Source organism: Haliotis cracherodii, unplaced genomic scaffold (assembly GCF_022045235.1).
Source record: "Haliotis cracherodii isolate W230 unplaced genomic scaffold, xgHalCrac1.p SCAF_3, whole genome shotgun sequence".
NCBI classification, from domain to species: Eukaryota; Metazoa; Mollusca; class Gastropoda; order Lepetellida; family Haliotidae; genus Haliotis; species Haliotis cracherodii.
This window is the reverse complement of record NW_027266286.1, coordinates 45,548,446-45,573,661: the sequence shown is the minus strand read 5'-3', so window position 1 is coordinate 45,573,661 and position 25,216 is coordinate 45,548,446. Positions and strand designations below refer to the sequence as shown.

The window sequence follows — 25,216 nt, the reverse complement described above, 5'->3', positions numbered from 1 at the left end:
CTCCTAGTCCAGACGATGAAGGCACCATAAAACTGCAGCTAGCGCCAGCCAAGAGGAGGTGGGTATTCCTATCTGTAGAGTTAAAAAAACACAGGAATAAGTATTATGAAATTTCGGCCAGACATACACTCACAATGTTAAGCCATGTTAACTCTAGCTTGACATATAAGTTGGAGGCAATGTAATTTTATAGTTTTACAAAATACTCAGATGTAATATTCAACATTCCACCAGGCACAATGGAAGATCACACACACAGGACACTGCATTCACAAGGTTTCATTGTTTATAACAATACTTTTCACACAACTTGTACCTATCAACAAATTTTATTTTTTCACACATGAAGAATACTTGTTTGTAAAGTTTAGAAACTTCTTTTACTGGGATAAAAATGTTTGAAGATTCAGGAATATAGTCAGGAAGCAATAGTTACGACCATTTGTGAATCTGGGAATCTCAACTTGTGGACCCTGGCAGGGATAGAAATGTATCTGTCCAAGTGTGCCACCAGGCACTCCTTAAGATGTTTGTTGTCTAAGTGTGCCACCAGGAACTCCTAAAGATGTTTGTTGTCCAAGTGTGCCACCAGGAACTCCTTAAGATGTTTGTTGTCCAAGTGTGCCAACAGGCACTCCTTAAGATGTTTGTTGTCCAAGTGTGCCACCAGGAACTCCTTAAGATGTTTGTTGTCCAAGTGTGCCAACAGGCACTCCTTAAGATGTTTGTTGTCCAAGTGTGCCACCGGGCACTCCTAAAGATGTTTGTTGTCCAAGTGTGTCATCAGGCACTCCTAAAGATGTTTGTTGTCCAAGTGTGCCAACAGGCACTCCTTAAGATGTTTGTTGTCCAAGTGAGCTACATGGCACTCCTTTAGATGTTTGTTGTCCAAGTGTGCCACCAGGAACTCCTTAAGATGTTTGTTGTCCAAGTGTGCCAACAGGCACTCCTTAAGATGTTTGTTGTCCAAGTGTGCCACCAGGAACTCCTTAACTCTTTCAACACCAGTCAACCAGAAGTGTTTACTGCTGGGACACCGAGTTCCCAGAGCTTCTTGTGTGATAGATGAAGCCAACATTTATCAAAGAAAATACCTGCTTGTAAAATATATTTGCTACTACATGTTATACACCATTTGAAAGGTCTGATCCTATGGTTTATAAAAAGTTATATTTTTCACATTATTTAAAATAATGCATTTACAACTTAATTAAATTCGTTGTAAATAAAAAATGTACGCTAACACGTTGTTAACATCCAGATTAAGGACCAAAGAAGCGAAAACTTGACGATTTTCTGCAAATATATGATTTCATAATATCTACGTACCTATTTCTGTTTTATTTTCATTGTTTACGTAATTGGAAAATCATTTTAAAAAGAATTATAAATAGTTTCTGTCATCACCCATTTCCCGATAACAGCAACTGTCCGCTCAGTAAAATGAAGGAATACCCCCGTTTCCGAGGTTTCGTATGAATAACACGTTCGTCGAAGAATGGCATATGACACATCGCTGGAAAGCTTATTCCTTCATCTACACGCTCGTAACATCGACTGGTTTTTTTCGTAGTTATAACAAGCGATTTCATTGGATTAAAATTGGTTTCTAATGACGCTTTCTTGCTAAAATCTGCTACAAGTATCGTGATTGGTCAATTTTGAGCACGTGACCTAAGGCAGCCAATCAAATTACAGCTGTGATACCAAGCTCGTGTTCGATAAATTACAGAAGTTTGCGAAAGAATTTTGTTAAATCGTGTTATTCTGAACGTTTTGAGCAGGAAATCACGATATATATTAAAAATATGGAACTTCGTGAATGTATCGTGCTAGGTTACGAGCTGTGACAAAGATTTTTCATGCATATATTTTAGCATTAAACATCGTGTCCGAGCCGAGAATTCAAGGCGGCAAAAGCCGAGATGTCATTTGACTTACATTACACGCGATCGCACGAAAAGATGGAAATAATAACTTGGATGTAAGTTTGATTACTTTTAGATATATATTTGTTGATTTTATTTATTACTTTGTATAATATATTTAAAGATTCGTTTAAAACGTTTTTATTTTCCTCTTTGACGTGTTCGATGTGGACCCGTTGCCGAAATGTGTGTCCGAGAATTTTATTTTCAATAACATCGCGAGAAATAGTGAATAATTTTTTAATTTAACGATAAAAAATGTTAAATTGAAATGGAATTTGTATTTCAGACATTGTGAAATGTGATAGATTTAATAAATGAATGACATTTCTGGTAGGTCCATAAAAATATATACTATTTTGACGTGACTACGGCTTGGCCGGATAACCGGCCTGCGGTGTCTGGGGACTCGATGCTTCTTGGCCGGATAACCGGCCTACGGTGTTGAAAGAGTTAAGATGTTTGTTGTCCAAGTGTGCCAACAGGCACTCCTTAAGATGTTTGTTGTCCAAGTGTGCCACCAGGAACTCCTTAAGATGTTTGTTGTCCAAGTGTGCCAACAGGCACTCCTAAAGATGTTTGTTGTCCAAGTGAGCTACATGGCACTCCTTTAGATGTTTGTTGTCCAAGTGTGCCACCAGGAACTCCTTAAAGGGGCACTGATCTAACGCAATTCCCCGGGACTGGTTGTTGCCTTGGTTATTGTTTTTTCCCAGTGAGTACCCGGATGTATAGCATAAATCTAGACTAGTTCGCGACCTCTGCTGCGCCATTCGTAAGCGCATTAGTCACTTTTATGGGTAGTATGGTCACACTGATCAACAAAATGAAATACTGTTTTCGAGATAATAAGGAAATGTAGGTATCTTTGTGGGTAGCATCGGTGGTGACGAAGTTTTGATAAGTCACTTGCTTGGCAATTTTGCGATTTTCGTTTACACTATTCTGATTTGCAACACGAAGTAAATATTTCACCTGAGCATTGTTTTTTTTATAGTATGTATATATTTTTTACTGTCAAAATGTGTAACATTTTCAAATTTATTAAACGTCTAAATATTCAGTTATTTTTCAAAGTGACTGAAAAAACCCATTTCCATCTGTATTATCATAATAACGAACTCCAAACACTTTGATGTTTAATATCATCACCAAGAGACTGAAAATGTTACGTTGAAAAGTACATTTCTATGTTGTTTGGCTTCTAATCCTACATAATAATCTGTTGTGATGTTTGTAGGCCCTTTTGATCGTCTTAATCAATCTGGGCAGATTTTTTTAGTCAAAATGACTGAAATATTTGCACATTTTATAAATTGCCTGAGAGAATCACATTTTACAAACTGACGGTAATATATACACGCTTACAAAGGAAAAGACCTGTGAAAACAACGTCTATCGCGCATTGAAGAATTTCTCAAACAAGACGTAGAGAAACAAGAACGAATCGGTTCAAAAGAAGGAAAACAAAATGCAGATACTATAATTACAAGCTACCAAAGTTATGTGTATAAATTTTAGGCAGCTTCCTTGTTCGAGGAATGTATCCGTGAATATCCACACAAAGGAACAATATCCCACACGTCTGCAGCTGTACAAAGAAACGTATTCGATGTCACGTGTCTCTGTGACAATCAAATATTTTAAAAGATATATATCGTTTCGGGATATTATAACCCGTGTTCGTTTCTCAACTGATCACTTGGATTGTTTCAGGTGTTTTACATAGGTGTCAAGACTCAATGGTCGGCTGGGAAAGCCCACGTGACAACTATTTTCATAACGTCCACAGTTCCTAAAACATCCATTGAGTGATAGATAACAATGATCAATCAAACAACGTATTATCAGTTAACCCTTTGAACAAAGTATGTTGTTTTTACATCGGCACTTCACCCCATGGTATGAGTGTATTCCCATTGTTTTAGTAAACCTAGACATGTAAACACTCACTTTTGACATATCAACTGTGCAAGGTAACAGTAATTAATCAATCAACGTATTTTCTGTTAATCCTTTGATGACTAGGAACGATCCGTTGATTTACAAAAAAAAGTAAATCAACTGATCATTCGCCTCTTGCTGGTCTGCCACGTGCATATTACATAACACACATTTCACCTCACTTCAAACCTGGATTTAGATTGAATAATTACCCCAGACACAATAAATGCCAAATGGGAACCTTTGTCAGGTAATCTAAGTGGTGCTACCACTAATTGTACCTCTAATAAATTCATTAACTGAGCATCAAGTGATTGACGACAAATACACAATCGTAGGGTTATACGAGAAAACGTGGATGATAACAAGGGAGTAGTAATCGTATTATTGACGCAATCCGAAATCCGAAAATGCTTTCACTGCAGGGATACTTTTTTTAGTATTAACCTATAACCATCTTGGGTATTTCCAAATGACGACATCCGATGAGCTCCGCCGTTCTTTTTCTCTGTTTGTTTAGGCTGAAGAAATTAATTAACATGCGCCCTTTGTCGAAATCTTTATAGATCACAGTTAACCAATCAGTGTTTATGTAAAAATACGTAAAACAAATATTGCCTCCAGCCTCCAAGTTTATTTAGCTGTCCTTGCCGACGGTAGCCCAGTCTCTGGTCACGCTCAGTTGCGTTACGTATCATCCGGGTACTCACGGGGGAAAAAACAATAACAAAGGCAACAACCATTCCGGGGAAATGCGTTAGATCAGTGCCCCTTTAAGATGTTTGTAGTCCAAGTGTGCCACCGGGCACTCCCTAAGATGTTTGTAGTCCAAGTGTGCTACAGGTCACTCCTAAAGATGTTTGTTGTCCAAGTGTGCCACCTGGCACTCCTAAAGATGTTTGTTGTCCAAGTGTGTCATCAGGCACTCCTAAAGATGTTTGTTGTCCAAGTGTGCCACCTGGCACTCCTAAAGATGTTTGTTGTCCAAGTGTGCCACCAGGCATTCCTAAAGATGTTTGTTGTCCAAGTGTGCCACCGGGCACTCCTAAAGATGTTTGTTGTCCAAGTGTGTCACAGGTCACTCCTAAAGATGTTTGTTGTCCAAGTGTGCCACCAGGAACTCCTAAAGATGTTTGTTGTCCAAGTGTGCCAACAGGAACTCCTAAAGATGTTTGTTGTCCAAGTGTGCCAACAGGAACTCCTTAAGATGTTTGTTGTCCAAGTGTGCCACCTGGCACTCCTAAAGATGTTTGTAGTCCAAGTGTGCCACCAGGAACTCCTTAAGATGTTTGTTGTCCAAGTGTGCCACCGGGCACTCCTAAAGATGTTTGTTGTCCAAGTGTGTCACAGGTCACTCCTAAAGATGTTTGTTGTCCAAGTGTGCCAACAGGCACTCCTAAAGATGTTTGTAGTCCAAGTGTGCTACAGGTCACTCCTAAAGATGTTTGTTGTCCAAGTGTGTCACAGGTCACTCCTAAAGATGTTTGTTGTCCAAGTGTGCCACCGGGCACTCCTAAAGATGTTTGTTGTCCAAGTGTACCAACAGGCACTCCTAAAGATGTTTGTTGTCCAAGTGTGCCACCGGGCACTCCTAAAGATGTTTGTTGTCCAAGTGTGCCAACAGGCACTCCTAAAGATGTTTGTTGTCCAAGTGTGCCACAGGTCACTCCTAAAGATGTTTGTTGTCCAAGTGTGTCATCAGGCACTCCTAAAGATGTTTGTTGTCCAAGTGTGCCAACAGGCACTCCTTAAGATGTTTGTTGTCCAAGTGTGCCAACAGGCACTCCTAAAGATGTTTGTTGTCCAAGTGTGCCACAGGTCACTCCTAAAGATGTTTGTTGTCCAAGTGTGTCATCAGGCACTCCTAAAGATGTTTGTTGTCCAAGTGTGCCAACAGGCACTCCTAAAGATGTTTGTAGTCCAAGTGTGCCAACAGGCACTCCTAAAGATGTTTGTTGTCCAAGTGAGCTACATGGCACTCCTTTAGACGTTTGTTTTCCTAGAGTGTGTCCAGTTTCCTAGTTTCACTGGTTTTATACATAATAAACATTTGAGCAGAAAATTAATTTAACTGTCCCATCGTGATTTTAACTGCACCATTGACACTTGAATACAGGGTCTTTTGAATTTATATGGGCACCACTCCAGACAGCAGCTGGCATCTTATTCAACAAAACCACATTGACATGGGCCCCATCTTCAAACACAATCTGATAAAAGCCAATGCATTATGATTGCAGTCTTAAAAAGTATCTCTTAGATAAGCATGCACTCTTTCATTCATGTAACTTTAGTAGTTCCTGAGAAAACCTGTCCCCAATTCACGCAGTATGCATTAATTTGTAGGCCATAACTCTATAAAAAATGAATTTCCAACACCAATTTTGGGACTCATTTGAGACCATGACTAGTAACATTAGTGTGTAAAATTTCATTTGTCTGACTTAAAAAGTTTTTGAGAAAACTTGTTCCCTTTGAGAAGTGGATGGACAGATGGAAGGACAGAAGGACGGACAAACTCTGTTCCTATATCCCCCACCTCACTTTGTGGCGGGGGATAATAATAGGGCTGGGACAAGTCCAAATTTACTACCCAGGTACCCATCCCCATATTACCCGACCCTACCCGGGTACCCACCCTCTATTACCCTACCCGACTACCAACTATAGGTCTCAAGAGTTAGGTACAAAATGTCCAATTGGAAATTTTTTACCATAGCCCTGGCAAAACGTATTTAGATACATATATTAAACAATCTGGTCATGCATACACTGAAGTTGACTTAGATATATCTTTATTCAAAAATATGAAAAGTCAGAAGGAATGGGTGCATAGTCAGAAATGCCAACATTAGTGACTTGTATTATAACCATAGAGTTCCAGATAATTTTTGTCATTAAACAATATATCACGTGACTTACCATGGGTCCGTGTAGTACGGTGGGTACCCGGGTCCTACTCAGTACCCAGCTGACCCGGGTACCCGGTATACCATCCCAGCACTTGATAATAATCTACACTCTGTCTGTTGAACTTATTTCAACATGACAAAAACAAATAAAAAAAATCAATTCCTGAGTTAACAACACCAAAAAAACAAAAGAAATTTAAACTTAAAAAAAACACCCATCAATGCCAACTTAAATTGATGTCAACTTATCAACTTTGATCATTACATAAAACATCGAGTTTAAAAATACCCCATATCATGATTAAAGATTTATGGCACCAAGATTTATAGGCTCAAGCCAAGCAGTTGCTACGATCATGACACTGTTTACCTGGCACTGGAGCTGCCAATCTCAATCTAGCCAGATCACAATTATGACAGCTTTACAATGCTGAAATCTGCACTGTTTAGCCAAGCAGGTGATTATTTTCTCATAAATCATCCCCAAATGCCACAATAGCCAATTGATTTTTGTTGCTTGTAAACAGCATGTGCTTCTTAAGGAGAAATCCGTTTCACCTTGGTGAAAGGCGATCATATCGTCTGTGATAGTGTCAGCGCAGTTGATGTCAAACACGTGCTACACTTCACATGCCGTGACCAGCTCGTGGTTCAATAGCACTCCAAGTAACCAATGACAAAAAAAGCCTCAAAATCAGCTGGTACAAATTTCTGGTACAGAAGGGTACCGTATTCGATGTAATAAGTGCCCTGCTCTAATACGCTAATATATTAGCTAGTGAACAAACCCAATTAGCACCCCTTCCGATTGTTCAATGTACACAAGACTTATTTATTCGTGTATAATATGTACGTGTGTTATATGCATCCTTAATTATTGGAAATTAAATTCTGGATAAATATATGTCTTATAAAAACATTTCAGGCCCTCAGCATAAACCATGAAATTTACGATCTTTCAACTCTGTTGTTTTTCACCAAAATAATATTCTATTAAGAGCCCCCTATTTCTAATTTTGAGTGCGCCCTGGGCACATATTATGTCAAATACGAGATATGTTTTCACTTTCCCCTATATTTTTTTCTATGTTGTGATTTGTAAATTGTGGTCCGAATTTTCTTAAGAAATTTGGGAAATTGTTCAAGAAGTTCCAACAAATGCATAAATTCTTGAAATTCTCTAAAAACTGGGTTAAAACATCAATGAAACTAAAATGTTTCTGATAATAGTAAGTGAGTTTGGTTTTACACTCTTTAGTAATTAATATTCAAGCTTGAATATCACGGCGGGGGACATGAGACATGGGCTTCACACATTGTATTCTTGCAGGGGATTGAACCTGGATCTTTGACGCGGACACAAACCATTAGGCTACCCCACAGACACTTTTCAATAATAGTTGCTTGGCAGTTATATACACCAATTACTCTAATTTTTCTGTGATATCCATGGACTTTCATGCAATGTTTCGGTCTTACTGAGTAGGGTACCCTTATAAAGATTACCTGCAGATTGGTTTAGAAATTGTTCAGGGGTGCTTATTGAAGCAGGGTGCTTAATACAGCGATACACTACTTCTCAGGATTATGTAAAAAACATAAAACTAAAATATTTTGGGACATATTTTCAACGGAAATAAGAATTCTTGGATTACAAAACAAATTAATTCTTATTGAATTATCTGCATTCATCTAAACTTAAGTAATCAAAATAACATTTTTTTCATCATGGTTGGTTGGTTGGTTGGTTGGTTGGTTGTTTAATGCTGCACTCAGCAATATTCCAGCTATATGACGGCGGTCTGTAAATAATCGAGTCTGGACCAGACAATCCAGTGATTAATATCATGAGCATCGATCCACGCAATTGGGATCGATGACATGCATCAACCAAGTCAGCGAGCCTGACCACCCGATCCCGTTAGTTGCCTCTTACAACAAGCATGGTCGGCTTTTACAGCAAGCATTTATAAATGTCTTTAAATGGCATTTAGAAGTGATACACAAAAGGAAGAGCATTAATGGATGCCAATTCTTTATCATAAGGAACACAATGTTTTGGAGTATGTACTTACTCCTTCATCAGGTGAAAAAATGCTATGAGGCAGAGAACATATACGTACCTGTAGGAATAAATAAAAGTAATAAGATAACAAAGATGGAAACCTAACGTATAACAAGGGAAGCAAACAGTTACTTGACGCTGATAGACGATTAGCAATGGACCAAAGGAAGCCAACACTTAACACTTAATTAGTGCTGATGGTTGATACCGATGGACAACTGGAAGCCAGGACTTAAATTATCACTGATACCACCTGATGAAGGAGCAAGCATATACTCCGAAACTTTGTGTTCCTCATAATAGTGAGTGAGTGAGTGAGTGAGTTGGGTTTTACACCGCTTTTAACAGTATTCCAGTTATATCACGGCGTGTCAGTTTAATGTGGGAGGAAAGCCCGAAGTGATGCAGGTCTCAGACGTTTACAACTTTAGTGAAACCCACGAGCACGGGTATGGTGCTGACAAACCTAGAAACATAATCGGGGCGAACCGGGATTCGAACCCACAATCATTGGTTTCTGGCGTGCCCAAGGGACGCAACTCTGCACAGCGAATAGCGGCACCTTAGACGACTGGGCCACCCGTGCCCCCTTGTTCCTCATAATAAAGAAGTTGACGTCCACAAATTCTCTTCATTGTGATTATTATTTCCCAGCTAATCAGGATTTGTTCCTGAGCTTGTGATTGTGTAAACAAAGCAGAATAATCTCCATTAACTAGTCTCACTTACGTACGTAAGTACCGGCCAGCGTGTACTGACACACACTGCTTTCAATGAGGTTCTTGTTCTACATGTTTGCCAATTTGCTGCCAATGCATAATAGCCATTCGTGGGCATGGCCCAGTTGACACTGATAACTAGCCCAGCCATTCAATTCGGTGTCCACTTGGCGAAGACATTCGACGCGATTTCTATGCAGGTGACATGTGTATATACACACATGGGGTCTTGGCTTTGTCAAATTTGGACAAAAAATGAAACCATTTTAGCTTGTTTAATCATTAAAGGAACACCTCACTCAACAAAATCCACCTAAAACCACCCCAGAGGAAATAAGAGAAAAACGGACCAAATGACCTGAAAATGGTTTAATGGTACAAAAGGGGTAAATTCCCTGGTTTGTTTGGTCACAATAAAGGGGGCCTAGTTCAAGGGTCATGAGGCTCTGCAGAATTGTCAGTGAAAGCAACTTGCATTTAAGTCGTGAATACTCCACCCTGTTTGCATTTATTACATTTTTAGGATACAAAAGTTAATGATTTCCCCTTCCAAAAATAAAAAAATGAAAAAAGAACATAAAAATATATATATAATGAAACTGAACAGTCAACTGTACAATGGGCCACGAGGCCTAAAAAATTGTCTATCTGATTTCCCAAAATGACATCAAGACAAGGCTCCTATCTTCAGGGCTCGACTTCAAATGGGCCCCCAGTTGAGGAGAATAGCCCTTTAAATAGGAATTCTTTTTTTAACTTGTTTTTTTGTTAATACCTCACAGAGCAATATTCCAGCTATATGTCGTCAGTCTGGCAATAATCGATCTTGGACCAGACAATCCAGTGACTGATATCTCAGCATCTATCCACACAATTGGGATACAATAACATGCATCAACCAAGTCACCAAGTCTGACCACCTGATTCTTTCCGTTGCCCCTTACAAAAAGCATGGGTTGCATGGGACCTATATTCTTACCTGGAATACCCCATGGTCGACTTCTTTAAGTATTATCACTTACCCCGGTAATTAGTATTGTCATATTGTTCAGTCTTGTGATCTTGGCTTGGGAAATGTCCCTTTCAATGTAAACTTGTGGTTGAATTTTTAAAACAGTCCTTTAACAACAACATGAAGTCTTTTTATTCTGTTGGTTCTACTCTCTTTCTATACAAAACTGCTTTGGAGTTATATCCTTAATTACTCAACATGGGGAATTAAAACATTTTACATATTCTTCCCTGAATCAAGGTAGCTACATACTATAAAAGTCCACATTTCACCCTTGCCGAACTAGGTTGGAATTTCCAGGCTCGATCACACCGCCACCAGTGGCTGTTACAAGTATTGTCCCTTCTATGTTCCGCATATTGACCAATCAGATCCACCCCTTGTATTACTTGCATTTGATTTTAACAAAATGGTGGTGCCTAGTCAAGATGAATCAAGATCTTTATCATAATATTATGGCACACATGCTCTGCAAATCCTGCAGTTGACTGAAATCTGCAAGGGAGTCACCATGTAGCTTACGAACCGGATGTTAATTTCATTACACTGTTTTGATTGGACTATGCATATACTCATTAGTCCAGCCAAAATATAACTCCATAATTCCTACCTAGTTTGGCAAGGGTGGAAACTGGGCTTTTATTGTCAGTTAACTCATTTGTCCAGCCAAAATATAACTCCATAATTCCTACCTAGTTTGGCAAGGGTGGAAACTGGGCTTTTATTGTCAGTTAACTCCCTTGCCTCGGGACCAAAGAGCCTCCAAAGTCACTGATCCTGACCACCCAATCCCATGAGTTGTATATATTTGCCAATGAGGTCTAATCCATGGATTAGAGAAATAAAAAGATGAAATGAAACTAAAAACAAGACAAAAATGTCAAATATTAAATCTTCTATATGGGAAGCAAACATTCTACATGATTAATATCAACAAAGTTATTAGTTTGGGAAACATGATTCAGAAACTCAAGCAAACAATCTGTAAAAAACATGAACTAAAAAAAGGCTAGTCTGACCTACAACATTGTCTGTGAGTCTCCATGAACTACACTGTTGACAGTGGTACTTCAAGTGACCACAACAAGAAAAGTTGACACTTGAAGTGCCCTGTCTCACAATGGATAGGCAAAGTCAACAAGTCCTGTCCAGACACTTGACCTGTGTGGCGATCAGTATTGACATACTCGTCAACACAAGATGCTTCAATGTTCTACACTTTGACCTTGATTAGAAATGAAAATTCAAACTTAGTGTCCTCTTACGTGGGTTGACTGATAAGTTTTGAGCCTCAAATAGAAGTAATTGTGTAATCGTGAAACCCTTTTGTTGGGGGCATTACATGATGTCATAGAGGTATATCCACAAAAAATTCAGTCAATTGAGCAAATTGTTTTGCTGTGACAAGTAAGTAAAATCAGTACGGGTTTGTGATCTTTAGAAGATGGACAATTAGTGAGTGAGTGAGTTGGATTTAACGCCGCTTTTAACAGTATTCCAGTTATATTGCGGCTTGTCAGCTTAATGTGGGAGGAAAGCCCGAAGTGATGCAGGTCTCAGATGTTTACCACTTGGTGAAACCCACGAGCACGGTTATGGTGCTGACAAACCTAGAAACATAATCGGGGCGAACCAGGATTCGAACCCACAATCATAGGTTTCTGGCTTGCCCAAGGGACGCAACTCTGCACACTGAATCGCGGCGCCTTCGACGACTGGGCCACCCGTGCCCCCAGAAGATGGACAAACTTGAGGAACGTGCGGTGATCAAGTACTAGGCAGAACCAGGGCTTAAGACCAAAAGCCATCCATGAAGATATGAGTACAACACCAGGGAAGGATGCCCCTTCCTAACGCCGCCAAGAGGAAGGCAGCAGAGTTTAAACGTTGCAGGGAGAGACTTGAAGATGACCCCCATAGTGGAATTCCTGTCACGTCACCAGAAAAGATTGTCCATAGAAGCCTCGATATGGTGATGACTGAGTGTCATGTTGCTAGTTTAGTAGTCCCAGGAGAGAGTGCATTCCAGTAGCATAGAAACTTTGTTAATGTAATAAAGTATCAGCTTATTACGTTCAACATCTGTCACTGACATCTGATAAAAAATGCAACAGGCACATGTCTCATGACAATGTTCTGTTTGAAGCTATTCCAGAAAGGTTCTTGCAACAATTTGTGACTATGGATGAAACCTGCATTCTCCACTTCTAAACAAGTCCAAACAACAATCCAAGTAGTGGAAGCATCTGACATCACCACCAAAGAAGACAAAGACTTTCCAATCTGCTGGAATTTTTATGGCATCCGTGTTCTTGGATTCCAAGAGTGTCATCTTGGTGGACGATCTTCCAAAAGGCCAGATGATAGACGGAGCATAATATGCTGCACTTTTCAGGCAATTGTGTGATGAAATTATGACTTAGAGACGTGGGAACCTGGGAATTGGTGTGCTCTTCCATCAGGACAATACGCCAGTGTACAAGTCAGTCATTGCCATGGTTGCAATCCATAAGTGTGGTATTGAGCGCCTTCAGCACCCACCATATTCACCAGATCTGGCTCTGCCTGTTCCATCTGTTCCCAAACATGAAGACAGCTCTATCCGGAACACATTTTGAATTGAATGATGGCTTGAATGCAGCTGTAGAGTTTGATAAAATCCTGCCAACATTGTTGACAAAAGTGTATCAATGTGGAAGGGAATTATATAATTCATTTTTAATGTCTTTGTCTCAAGTCTTTCTATGTGAGACTCAGAACAGGGTAGATCTTTTATATTTTTTTCATGCTGTTTCACTTTTATAACATACAACATAGAGTTAAACACAAGAAGACATTGTATAAAAAAACACCAGATGTAAGGAGATTGTGCATGCTCTGGTGATACTCCATTCCAGATTGCTGAGTACCTTATACGACGTAATAAGCTCCCCGCTCTAATAAGCGCCCACGACGACATTTGCTAAGATATTGGCTAGTGAAAAATCCCAATTAGCACCCCTTCCGATTGATCAATGTACACAAGACTTATTTATTCCCGTATAATACGCACTCGTGTGTAATATGCATCCTTGATTATGGGAAATTAAATTCAGGAAAAATATATCTGTCGTACATAAACATTTCAGGCTGTCAGCATAAACCACGAAATTCATCTTTCAACTCTCTTTTATTCACCAAAATTATATTCTAATAAGAGCCCCCTATTTATAATTTTGAGAGCACCCTGGGTGTTTATTACGTCGAATACAGTATATAACTTTGTATTGATTTTGAAGGTTTTTACAGTGGTGTTGCCCTATAGGTTGGGGCTGCTCTACAGAGATTGATATGGTAACCATCTAAACCTTTTGGTTGACATGCCAAGATATAACTGAAATGTGGAGCCAAACCCAACTCACTCACTCACCCCACTCACCCCACTCACCCACTCACCCACTCACCCCACTCGGACACTAAACATACAGCAGGCAACAAGACAAGCATATAAGTCAACATAGCATGTGTTACATCGTGAGCAGATGCCCTGGGACAAAATATACACATGATTCATGTCATTGTTATTTACTATTTTTCTACAGATTTTACAAACCGCAAAATTATGCAATAACAGTGTATACATTATTAATCAGGTCTTATTGATCAGGAACATCTCTTAGAAAGTGTGTAAGTGAGGAAGAGTGTATGCTTGATCCATATGACTGGGTGAGGATTAGTCTGCAGTTACGACAGTCGACAGTTATATCACGGCAACCATCAATCACTGTGACCCTATGTAAGTCGGCTACCAATTACAATCACAGGGACACTGGGAGGCAAGTATGAGTGATGGGTGAGAAGTACCACTCTCCCTTGATGACTATCCCAGGACCACCACCCTCCCCTTCTAACACTGAACTACACTACTGGCCTACATCTAGGACTGTTTTCAGCAAAACAAACTGACATTATCACCAGCTACGTTTATTTTTCCTGTCCTTGTCATCTTTGAACTTCTTCTATGGTGCAGTGGTGCATAGGTTGGTGCTTTGATCCCTGGCTGCATCATACTAAGAGATGTTAAAATATGGTACTTGTTGTTACCCTGCCTGGTGTTCGGCATAAGGGGCTAAAACAAGGACTGATCAGCTTGGAGTCAGGATATTGTGTCTGTACTCTACGTACCGGTAACCATATAAACAATTGCGTGCAATTAATCTGGGAAAGGGCCTCCCTACATAAATGTATTCCTTGATGACTAAAATACTGGAATACAGTATTGGACTACAACTGGACTTGGGAATATTTAGGATTTTGGTTTGTTTTTTTTCAAATGGAAATAAAAAATTTATGATGATGCGGGCGGTGCCTGAGAACCAAGACTATTATTTCTTTTAGCCTTAGACTAAGTTCGCTCACCTGTGCTCGATCACTGACAACAAATCTTTGGTGTTTGGTTTTAATAAGCGCCCCTTCTGTCACTTTTCAATGCACCCATGGTGGCTATTAAGGCGAATATTGAATATACCCTAGTCATTTTCAAACCAATGCAACAAAAGTGTCTTGTAATACGTGTCATATTCATATCCTATAAATGGAAATTCAGTCCTCATAAAGCATTGCCAGTTTTAATAAGTACTCCATTCAGGAGAATGATAAGTGAATTATTTCTCAAGAACATTTATTTGTTACATTTTTCTCTGAAGACCATGAACAAACAACTGTACAAAGCAGCTTATTAAATATATATATAATTACCTCGTGTAACTTCAAGGCCATTTAAATAGTGGATCAGATCTATTCAGTCTCAACGAATAACAAACATGAACTGTTTATGTCTGCTTGAGGGACTCTCATGTATTTAATCTAATGTTATCCCAAACAAAATTTAAGCTGATAATAATTCAAGTATTTTGGCGCTTGAGGATATAGGTTCCAATATTTCCTGAATACCATCACACAAAAAGTTCCAAGCATTCAACCAACTTTCATTTTTTCAAACAAACCCTAAATATTACAAGCATGAAATACTCCTATCCCCTGCCAATATGACATGTGTAAACGCTTTCCGAGTTATGCTCTTGCTAAGGAAACATTCGTAAAAATCCCAAAATATCAAAGGCACCAGTTTACCACTAGACATTTTTATATGCCAAGTTTGGTGAAGAAATATTGCACAGTTTTCAAGATCTGTACCAAGTTTGGTGATTTTCAGTCGAAGTCGTTGCATGGGAAATTGAAACATAATTTTTAAAACAATCCCAAAATATCAAAAGGCACCAGTTTTCCACTAGACCTATTTATGTGCCACGTTTAGTGAAGAAATATTGCACCGTCTTCAAGATCTGCTCCGGAAACGATCACTGCCGCCATTTTTAGTCCAAGTCAAAGTCGTTGCCAGGGAAATTAAAAAAAAATATTTTTCAAAAATCCCAAACTATCAAAAGGCACCAGTTCACCACTAGACCTACTTACGTGCCAAGTTTGGTTAAGATATCTCTCATGGTTCTGCTCTGGAAACAAAACATGACAGACATACGGACGGAAGGAAGGATGGATGCATGGATGGACGGCACCCATTCCTATATCCCCCCTTCCAGTTCGTGGCTGGGGATAAAAAACAGCTGACTCAGCCCTTAATTTAATGGACAGACCTACTTCTCATCATCCATATTTGTCATCCTATCTACATCTTTTTGACAAATAGCTCACATACCATGAATACTTGAATAATGATGCCTGCTTTGATTAAATGCCTGGGCAACTGTTACGCCAAAAGAAAGAACTTGCGAAACAGCTGATCAAACACTGGATGGAAAAACGATTATGTAAAACTGTCTTTTCAAAACTTCTTTAGAGAAACAACATTTGAAACTTACTATATATCTATATTTCCTACGAGAAAAAAAATTAAGGATCATAGCATGACAAATTAACAAAATCAAAGAAACAGGTGCTCCTTAACCTTCTTTGAGTAGCATAGGTGAAGGGATAATCCTCCAAATACCTGGGAAAGCTCTCATGATTACATTTCTCCAACATTTAGTCCTGATTAAACTGTGGAGGTAGGTGACCTCGGTGCATGGCAGGGTATAGATGTTATCGGGACCTGCAGTAGTGGTGTAAAAATGACTCGCTCACGTCACTATTTATCATACCCTTGACAGGGGGATATTTTAAATACTTCTGAAAATGAAAACTTAATTTGCTTTGTACATGTTACTCAAGTTCTGCTTAATACTACTGGATATTGGCAAACATAAATTAAAGATTAGTTACCGCAGCAAATCTTTCAGTGGGATTACCCAAGAAAAGTTATTAGCTGTTCATGTTTTACATAAGGGTATAAAAAACAGTAGGTGAGGTGATTAACGGCAAAAAAATGTTTTCGTTAGATACTTTATAGCGACAAGCATGCATGTGTGTGTCCAGACGTATGCCAGTATAATAGAGCTAGCTTACTCAGATCCTCCGCCACACATTGTGTGGTATAACCTTTCAACAGCACTTGCCACCCAGGCTGGCTAGACACCTTTTTACAAGCCAATTTCAACTCTTAATAGACAGATCTTTTAACCTACAACACTTACACAAGGAGAAACCTGGTAGCGGAGAGAGAAAATATATTTCCAAGGTTAGAACTTCAATATGCAGACCTAGAGGCAAGAGCTCGTACCCACCACACCAAATGTTGCAGTTCATCCCAGACATATCAGAAATCAGCCATCTGAAATCTAATGACCATGTTGGCAGCAATTTCGTTTCCTATATCATACTGTATTCAACGAAATAAGCGCCCTGGTATAATAAGCACCCACGGTGATATTTGCTAATATATTGGCTAGTGAACAATCCCAACTGGCACCCCTTCCGATTGATCAATGTACACAAAACTTATTTGTGTGTAATACGCAATCGTGTGTTATATATGCACCCTTAATCATGGGCAATTAAATCCTGGAAAATATATCTGTCGTGTATGATACGCACATACTTTTTTTTTGTATCATTTCAGGCTGTCAGCATAAAGTACGAAATTTACAATCTTTCAACTCAACCAAAATTATATTCTAATAAGAGCCCCCTATTTCTGATTTTGAGAGCGCCCCGGGTGCTTATTACGTCGAATATGGTATATGTTTTCCTTCAAATGTCTGAATTCTTTTACCCCCATCTTGTACAACTTGCAAACCCTATACCCATGAAAAACGACTGCCAATGTGAGTGTAGGTTAGCAATATAGCTGTGATAATAACAGTCGTCTAAACATCACTGTTAAACAGCCCACGCTATTTGTAACACGCAGCATTAATTTTTTCTACATGTAACATGTGACCTCTGAATAACAAGAGATATTATGGTTTTTAGAAATTGGTCTACCGGTAATTTTTCAAGGGAACATCATCTGTTTGAGTTTGGGGAGGAAGATTAACATATACTCACCTCCAAAAGAACACGAACCACAGAGAAGTGTGTACGTTAAGAAGAAATGTTTCCAATGTGTACCAATTAATGACAAAACTAACAATCAGTCAAGTGTTACCGCAGACTGTCTTTATTCTTATCACGATATTCAAAGGATTTCCAAACTTTACACGCTACTGAACAGGAGATTATTTCAGACACTCATGCCGCAGACACATTATACTGACTCCAAGCCACCCAGATCTTGTGTTATCACCATTAATTTCGACTGCCAGGCAGGGCAACATAAAACACCATCTTTAACGTCTTTTGCTATGACACAGATGATCGAAACCCACGACCTGCCGCTCCCCGGGCAGACACTTTATCAACTCCATCATGAAGTCTGTTACTTATTTGGAATAATGTTGGTCTTCAATAAGTGGAAAAGTTTCTAAAAAACTTGATCGTATCAACTCATAAAATAAATTGAACTAATAATAGTTTCAATCTGTACGAATTTCACTCCAGTTTTGAAGGAATAGAAACACATAAATATATCATTACAAAAAATGATAAAATATAACTTTTATCTTTTGAAAGGATTATTGTTAGCAAATGCATAATCATGTTAGCATATGAACTGCAGCAAATATAATATATGTTGCATGACTGATCAAATAAAAGCAGTCTCTGGCCACTGCAAACACTTTCTGGTGATACCAGGTCCAGAGAGAAAGACTTCACAGAAGTATAAATATTACACATTTTTTACTTCAAACATTCTTTACTTTTTCCACACAAAACAAATGTCATGCGAAATAAAAAAATAATATTTTGTTAAATCTTATCATTATGTCAACATATCAAAGCTCAAATGAACAATGATATAAAAAAATCCGAGCCTTATGCAGTAATACCGAGTTATCTAATTCAAAAGAAAACATCTAACCTGATGTATCAATTTCTAGTACATGAGAAGCTATATGCAGAAAGTTAGATTCAAAAAGAGATACTCTTTTACACATGAATTCAAAAGTCTGAAGTACCCAAGATAGCAGCTGCTAGAGATCTAATGATAGTGCTCGACATTCAACTACAACATTCCTAGCTCACGAGTGACAACTAAAATAATTTAATAACTCAGGGTAGACTACAGCTTGAAAAGCTTGTTTTGTTCTCAACACAAAGTACACTGAAATATAAGAAAACTAACAACCAAGTGGACCCTTAATTTCTTTTAAGGTAATGGGGATTGTTTAGGCTTAGGTCTATATCTGTAAAAATCATTTACCCATTTACCAAAAGAAGTTTGTATTTTCATTTCTAGTATGCTCCAATACATATAGGCATTCCCATAAAATCATCAATTCAACTGAAAACATTTGGAATCTAGACCCATTCAGTATGTCTTACACTGGACACAGAGACAAGTACTTTTCTAGTGCACTGATAAGAAACTGCTGTGTCACACCGCCAAGGATTAACTACACTTTGGCTGTAGATCGCCCATGCTAACCTCATGTAAGCCAGATAAGTTTCATGGATATATCATACCTATGTATAGAATTATCCTCAGATATGTTTAGACTGTTAAAGGGGGATTAGGCCCAGACAAAATGGCAGTCCCAGCCAGTTGGATTGAAGTCTGAAAAAACATTATTTTATATCTGCCAACTTTCTTATGCATCTAGTGGTTAATAATTACCATTTCAAACATAGCACTGATTATTACACCGTCTAGACTTTGACTGATAATGGGTGAAATACCACTGATGAAAGTCCCCCTTTAAAACTCATGGGGCAAAGTCATTAATGTGAACTGAACCTCATTCCTCTACAGGTGATTGCATGTTGACACAATCTGTAGTCTGTCTGATGCAGGGGGGTAGGTTCCCATCTTATTTGTTAGAGTGAGGGGAGGGAACCTCTACATCTTATCAGGAGGGGACACTCACTTTAAATCAAATCAAATTAAATAAATAAATTGCATGGATTGCATTATAGTTTTTGTTTCCATAAACCTACAAACAAAAAAGTAGCCCATGAACACCTGTTCCCTGCTGTTTCGTGATTACCTGATGATAGGAGTGTGCAGGGCTTAAGCTGTATTTTTGCCCTGAAAAATTATTGCCCTGATTTCGTATTTTCTACATTTTTTTTGTGTTAATTATCGAATAAGCAGTCTGTGAACTTGTATCACTGGTATCTTATTTGTAAGAATTGATTTACACTAATCTACACTGTGTGCACACCATTTTTACACTCATACCAACAGAATTGTGAAAAATCAATCAATTTGATTTTCAAAATCTTCAAGGAACTTATTAGATATGTACATGATAAATAGATACTCACCATCAGTCCGTCATCAAGAACCATCCAAGTTCTTCAAAGGTCCCCATATCCGAGGTGCTTCTCTAGCTCCTCCACCTTTCCCCGAAGACTCCTTTTGAAGCTTCTGAGTCTCACGAATGATCAACCGAGCATCAAGAGATGCAGCACTGGCTTTCCTTGTCACCTCACTGAAAGGAAACACTAAGTAAAAATCCCCTATGACCTCCTTTGGTCCTTTAGAAACAGGAGGTTTTGTGAGGCCAAAATGATTTTTGCCAGTCCGAAGGGCTGGTTTTCTAGTTCCATTGAACTGTTTCTGTGTACTGGGAGAAGGACCTGAATTGAGAGATCTGCCATTGTTTCTAGGCACTGTCGTGTTCTTGCGAATTTGAGATGTGTCTGAAACAGATATCTGTGACTGTCTACGCCGGACACTGAATTTTGTGGGTGTAGGAGAGCTGGTCGTTGTTTGGCTTGCATCATCAGGCTCTGCTTGATTTCCAACTTCAAAATTGTTTGCTGTGCCAATGAAGGCATTACGTCCCACTTTTGTAACAGTTGTCAACTGAGACACACTCTTAAAGGGGCTTCTTCTGCTTTTCTTGTAACTGGTTGCGTATCCATACCTCTTGACAGAAGGTTTTCTTTGAACCGACTCTGTCCTTTTTGGAATCTTTTCATTCTCAGGAGTATTAGAGGAGGAATCAGGTGCCCCTATTGGAAGAAACAGTGGTGGGATGCTATCTCTTGAGTTCTGGCCTTGTCTTGACGGCATCAAGTCTGAGTTCTCGCTACAGCCAGAGAAGCTAGACACTCCACTGTCCGATATTGAGGAACCCTTGCTGTGGACCTTGTGTAGCTTGTATCCTGATTTCTTGGCCGAAGCATGGTCTGACCTGGCTGACCTAGGGTCCTGTATGCCGCCATCTCTCATTCTGGAATCTGACACACTGGAAGAACTCTTTGGAAGACTAGTTTCAGATTTGCCCTTTTTCAAAGTCCGAGGTGATTTTGTGTGAGGCTTTTCATCATTATCAGAAGGATATCCTTCGTCATCAGAATGGTTAACCAAAGGGAGGCCGAATATTGGTTTATTGGCTTCTTCGTCCCCATCAGCCATACACATGAACCCAGAACCTCTACTGTAGTCACCATTGCTATCAAGATCACCTTTGGCTGAAGTCTTCCTACTACTGTTGGGAACTGAAGGCAACTTGTTAACACTACTTCCTCGGCTTAACCTGCTCACTGAAGTATTTCGGTCAGAGATAAGACTTGAATGGCTTTTCTTATTTTGATGACGATGAAATGCTTCACCGCCACGCTCAACATCAGCATCCTTAAAGTTCATCATGTCCATGAGGTCATGAAGCAGTGGTTTCTTCACAAGGATGTCTGCCAGACAATCAGAGGTCAAAGACGGGCTAAAGTTGACCTCAAGGAGCCATGGCTTTAAGTTTTCATCAACAAGGATATCAAAACCATACATTTCGAAGCAGTTGTCCACTTTGGAAACCATTGATGCTTGTGTTAAGAGTGTTAGGATTACAATGTTGGTAATCCTCTTCCATATCTTTTCATCTTTGATGTTGTTTTGATGGAAATAGTAGCGTAGTTGGTTCAAAGTCCACTTGCAACCTGGTCCCACCCTTCCTTTGTCTGTGCCATAACTGGGGCTGTGCTTGTTGATGGAAGTGTTGGTTAAATGGGCAAAGACATTGTTGATATTGTTGAGATCAAACTTTTCAGTACTGAATCTGACAATCCCTTCCTGGTATATATACACAGACAATGGATGAAAGGATGGAACAGCAACGTAAATCCTCATATCGAATTTGTAACCTGATATAAGAAGAGGGTTGGCGATGTATCGCTGAACAACAGCGCTGCAGTCATATTGTAATTCAGAAAGTTCTCTGAATAGAAAAATTCCCCTTCCACGGGACAAATCAGCAGGCTTGCAGATCCATAAAAGAGTCTTCGAATCAGTATTCTGATTCAGTTTGCTATACTCTGCTACATATCTAGTATAGTCATTTGGTAAATTGAAAGCGATCGGGCTAAAATTGAACACACCCGCTCCATATACACCTCTCATACGTTTCAGATTCCTAGCTAGAGAATCTTTCCTCGTAATGCCCGTGGATTTAGGATAGTGATTCAGCCGTTGCCATGGCATCAAGTGTTCGTAATCACAGGCCCTGAACCTGGATGTCCTCCACCAGATATTCCAGTCGTACTCATCCTGGGTAGTCTCGTCATATTCCAGCCAGCCCTTCTCAAGGAACACCTGATTGAGGAGCTCAGGGCCTTGTCCGTCATTGACTCGGAACACAATTGCCTTCCCATCCATGATGAAGTCTCCGGAGGTGACAAATGCGTTCAGATTATCCTTGAGGGCTTGTCAGTGTGTCTACTGCTGCATCCTATGCACTGAGGTCCATATAGTGAGGAGACTTGAGACTATGAGGCCACCACCATATGTAAAATGTTGCATGTTGGAGTATGTGATCTGTGAAAAGGAACAATGGAAGAGGTCAAACTTTCAAGCATATCAAGTAGTTTTTCAAGTTTGTTTGTTGGTTAACACAATATTCCAGCTATATAACGGCGGTCTGTAAAAGAATTGAGTCTGGACCAGACAATCCAGTGATTGATGTCATGACCTTACAAGTGGTAAAATGAGCAACTCACAGTACTTTAATTATTCTATTATGTCACCTTGTTTTGTCCACAAAGACCCAAATCAAGAGAGACATGTTTAACACTTGGGTGTCACCAGTGTGTACTGGCATATGAGTCACATGTCACAAGCAGGGTGTGCAGGAGCTGGAGCTGAATAGGCTTGGACACAATGACACAAAGGACAAGGGATGTACACAAATGTTCAGCTCATTAAATCCTTTACACCCCACTTGAGACACATGTATTGAACTTATCATTACGTACAGAGACGTACAGTAAAATGTTTCTGTTACAATATCAGATCTGCGTTATGACCGCCAGTGTGTTTCGTGTTTCGGTAGGCTAACTTAATATGTGAACTGGGTCAATAATGACATGAGAGCAGATAACGTCATATGAAACACTATGACATTGTGATGTCCATACAGGCCGGTTGACCGACTTGTATGCGTTTTTACAAGACAGCCACAGGCCAATCAGATAGCTCCTGGACTCCATTACCAGTAATGACAATGGTGTTGACAGACCAAGGATCCTAATCAGGTCTGGGATTTGAACCCGTGGATCCTTGTACACCAGAGACTCACCCACTGGACCAACAATGTCTCACACCTAATGTTCTAGAAGCCTTCTCACAATATCTGTATTACCCGAAGTATTCTCAATCAATTGTGAACACTGACATGAATTAGAATGTCTGAACAAATTCATTTTGAGGATGGCAAACTTATTGTGTAAAAAAGAAAAGATTATTGTACATTTATCAACAAATTTCAATAAAATGCATGTGACAGGTAAATTTGTCAAAACATTTAATTTGTCCAAAATTTGTCTTATTTTTAAAGGAATAAATATATTGTAAAAGTAAGTATTAAGCTACCTTAATTGGGACAATTTTACATCCAGTTTGTGATTTTTTTTCAGAAAGTTGAGAGACTTGAGTCTGAATACATGCCTCACACAACACTGAGAAAATTCCCTGCACATTATTTATATTCAAAGAATAATTGCTTCTTATCATATCAAATAACATCCATTAAACATAAACTTTATATAAAATATGACTCAACTGATAAAGTCCTTCAAAAGGCCTACCTTATATACCTGATCCGAAGCCTTTGATGACAACACATGTGGTTATGGATATATCTTCGTTTGTAATTAATTATTTAAAGACAATCTTTATAATATATTTAATAAATGTAAATACCACAGTGTGGTCACAACAGTCAGGTTTCAGCTGGATACATTACTACTAGAACTCAAGAGTTAACTCAACACTTAGTGTTGCTACAGCAGCATGTTTACTGGTAGTTCTCTTTAATAGATTTTCAATGCTAAAACTCCCTATGATCCCTTTGTCAAAACAATTAAACACATTTAGAAACACAACATAAAACAATTTCAATACATATCATCATGCTCTTTTTGTTTTACTTTCACAAAGTTTTAGGCATGCATGGAAAAAACATAAATGAGATTCTTATCTTTTATTTGTTTCTTCATTGCTTAACGCCCACTCAGCAATATTCGAGCTATATGATGGCGGTCTGTAAATAATTGAGTCTGGACCAGACCAACCTGTGATTGACATCATGAGCATCTTTCCACGCAATTGGGATACAATGACATGCATCAACCAAGTCAACGAGCCTGACCACTCATTCCCATTAGTCGCCTCTTACAACAAGCAAAGTCGCCTTTTACGACAAGCATGGGTTGCTGAAGACCTATTCTACCCCAGATCTTCACAGGTCAGATTCTTATCTTGACACTTTGTTCAAACAAAACTATGACATTGTTATTTCAAATCAAAATCATTGTATCAACAATAATTTAATACTTCTTATAACATGTATAAAGTATGGTATATCTTCTGAACTGTATTCCATAGTAAAAACCAGTATTATTTCCAAATTTCAACTGCCAGTTATACAACATCTGTTCCAAATAGTGATTCACAAAGTTTACAAATATATTTCTTTCTTATCAATAAAAACTTAAAAGGGAATTTTCGCAATAAAGTGAGCCCAAAAATAAGATTCAATCTTTTAATATTGTTGTATTTATGTTTCTACAAGTAAACCTAAATCCAAGTGATTTATTTGGTCAATAAAATGCTACTCAAATTCAACTCTTAAAATTGAATTCAGTACATAAAAATGAAAAATTCCTTTAATAAGAAGTGATTTATGGTGCAGCCATCGTATTATCAGCTGAGGTAAGAGGAA

At 38.8% G+C, this 25,216-nt stretch overlaps 1 protein-coding gene across 1 annotated transcript; it reads right to left on the bottom strand.

Annotated features, from left to right (window-relative positions):
* LOC139474796 (probable beta-tubulin polyglutamylase) lies at positions 1-22,653 on the bottom strand. The gene is made up of 2 exons (XM_071257920.1): positions 20,322-22,653; positions 1-72 (listed from the first exon to the last, which is right to left on the bottom strand). The coding sequence occupies exon 1, from the start codon at positions 22,651-22,653 to the stop codon at positions 20,335-20,337; it is 2,319 nt and encodes a 772-aa protein (XP_071114021.1). The 3' UTR covers positions 1-72; positions 20,322-20,334.
* Positions 22,654-25,216: the final 2,563 nt, after the last annotated feature.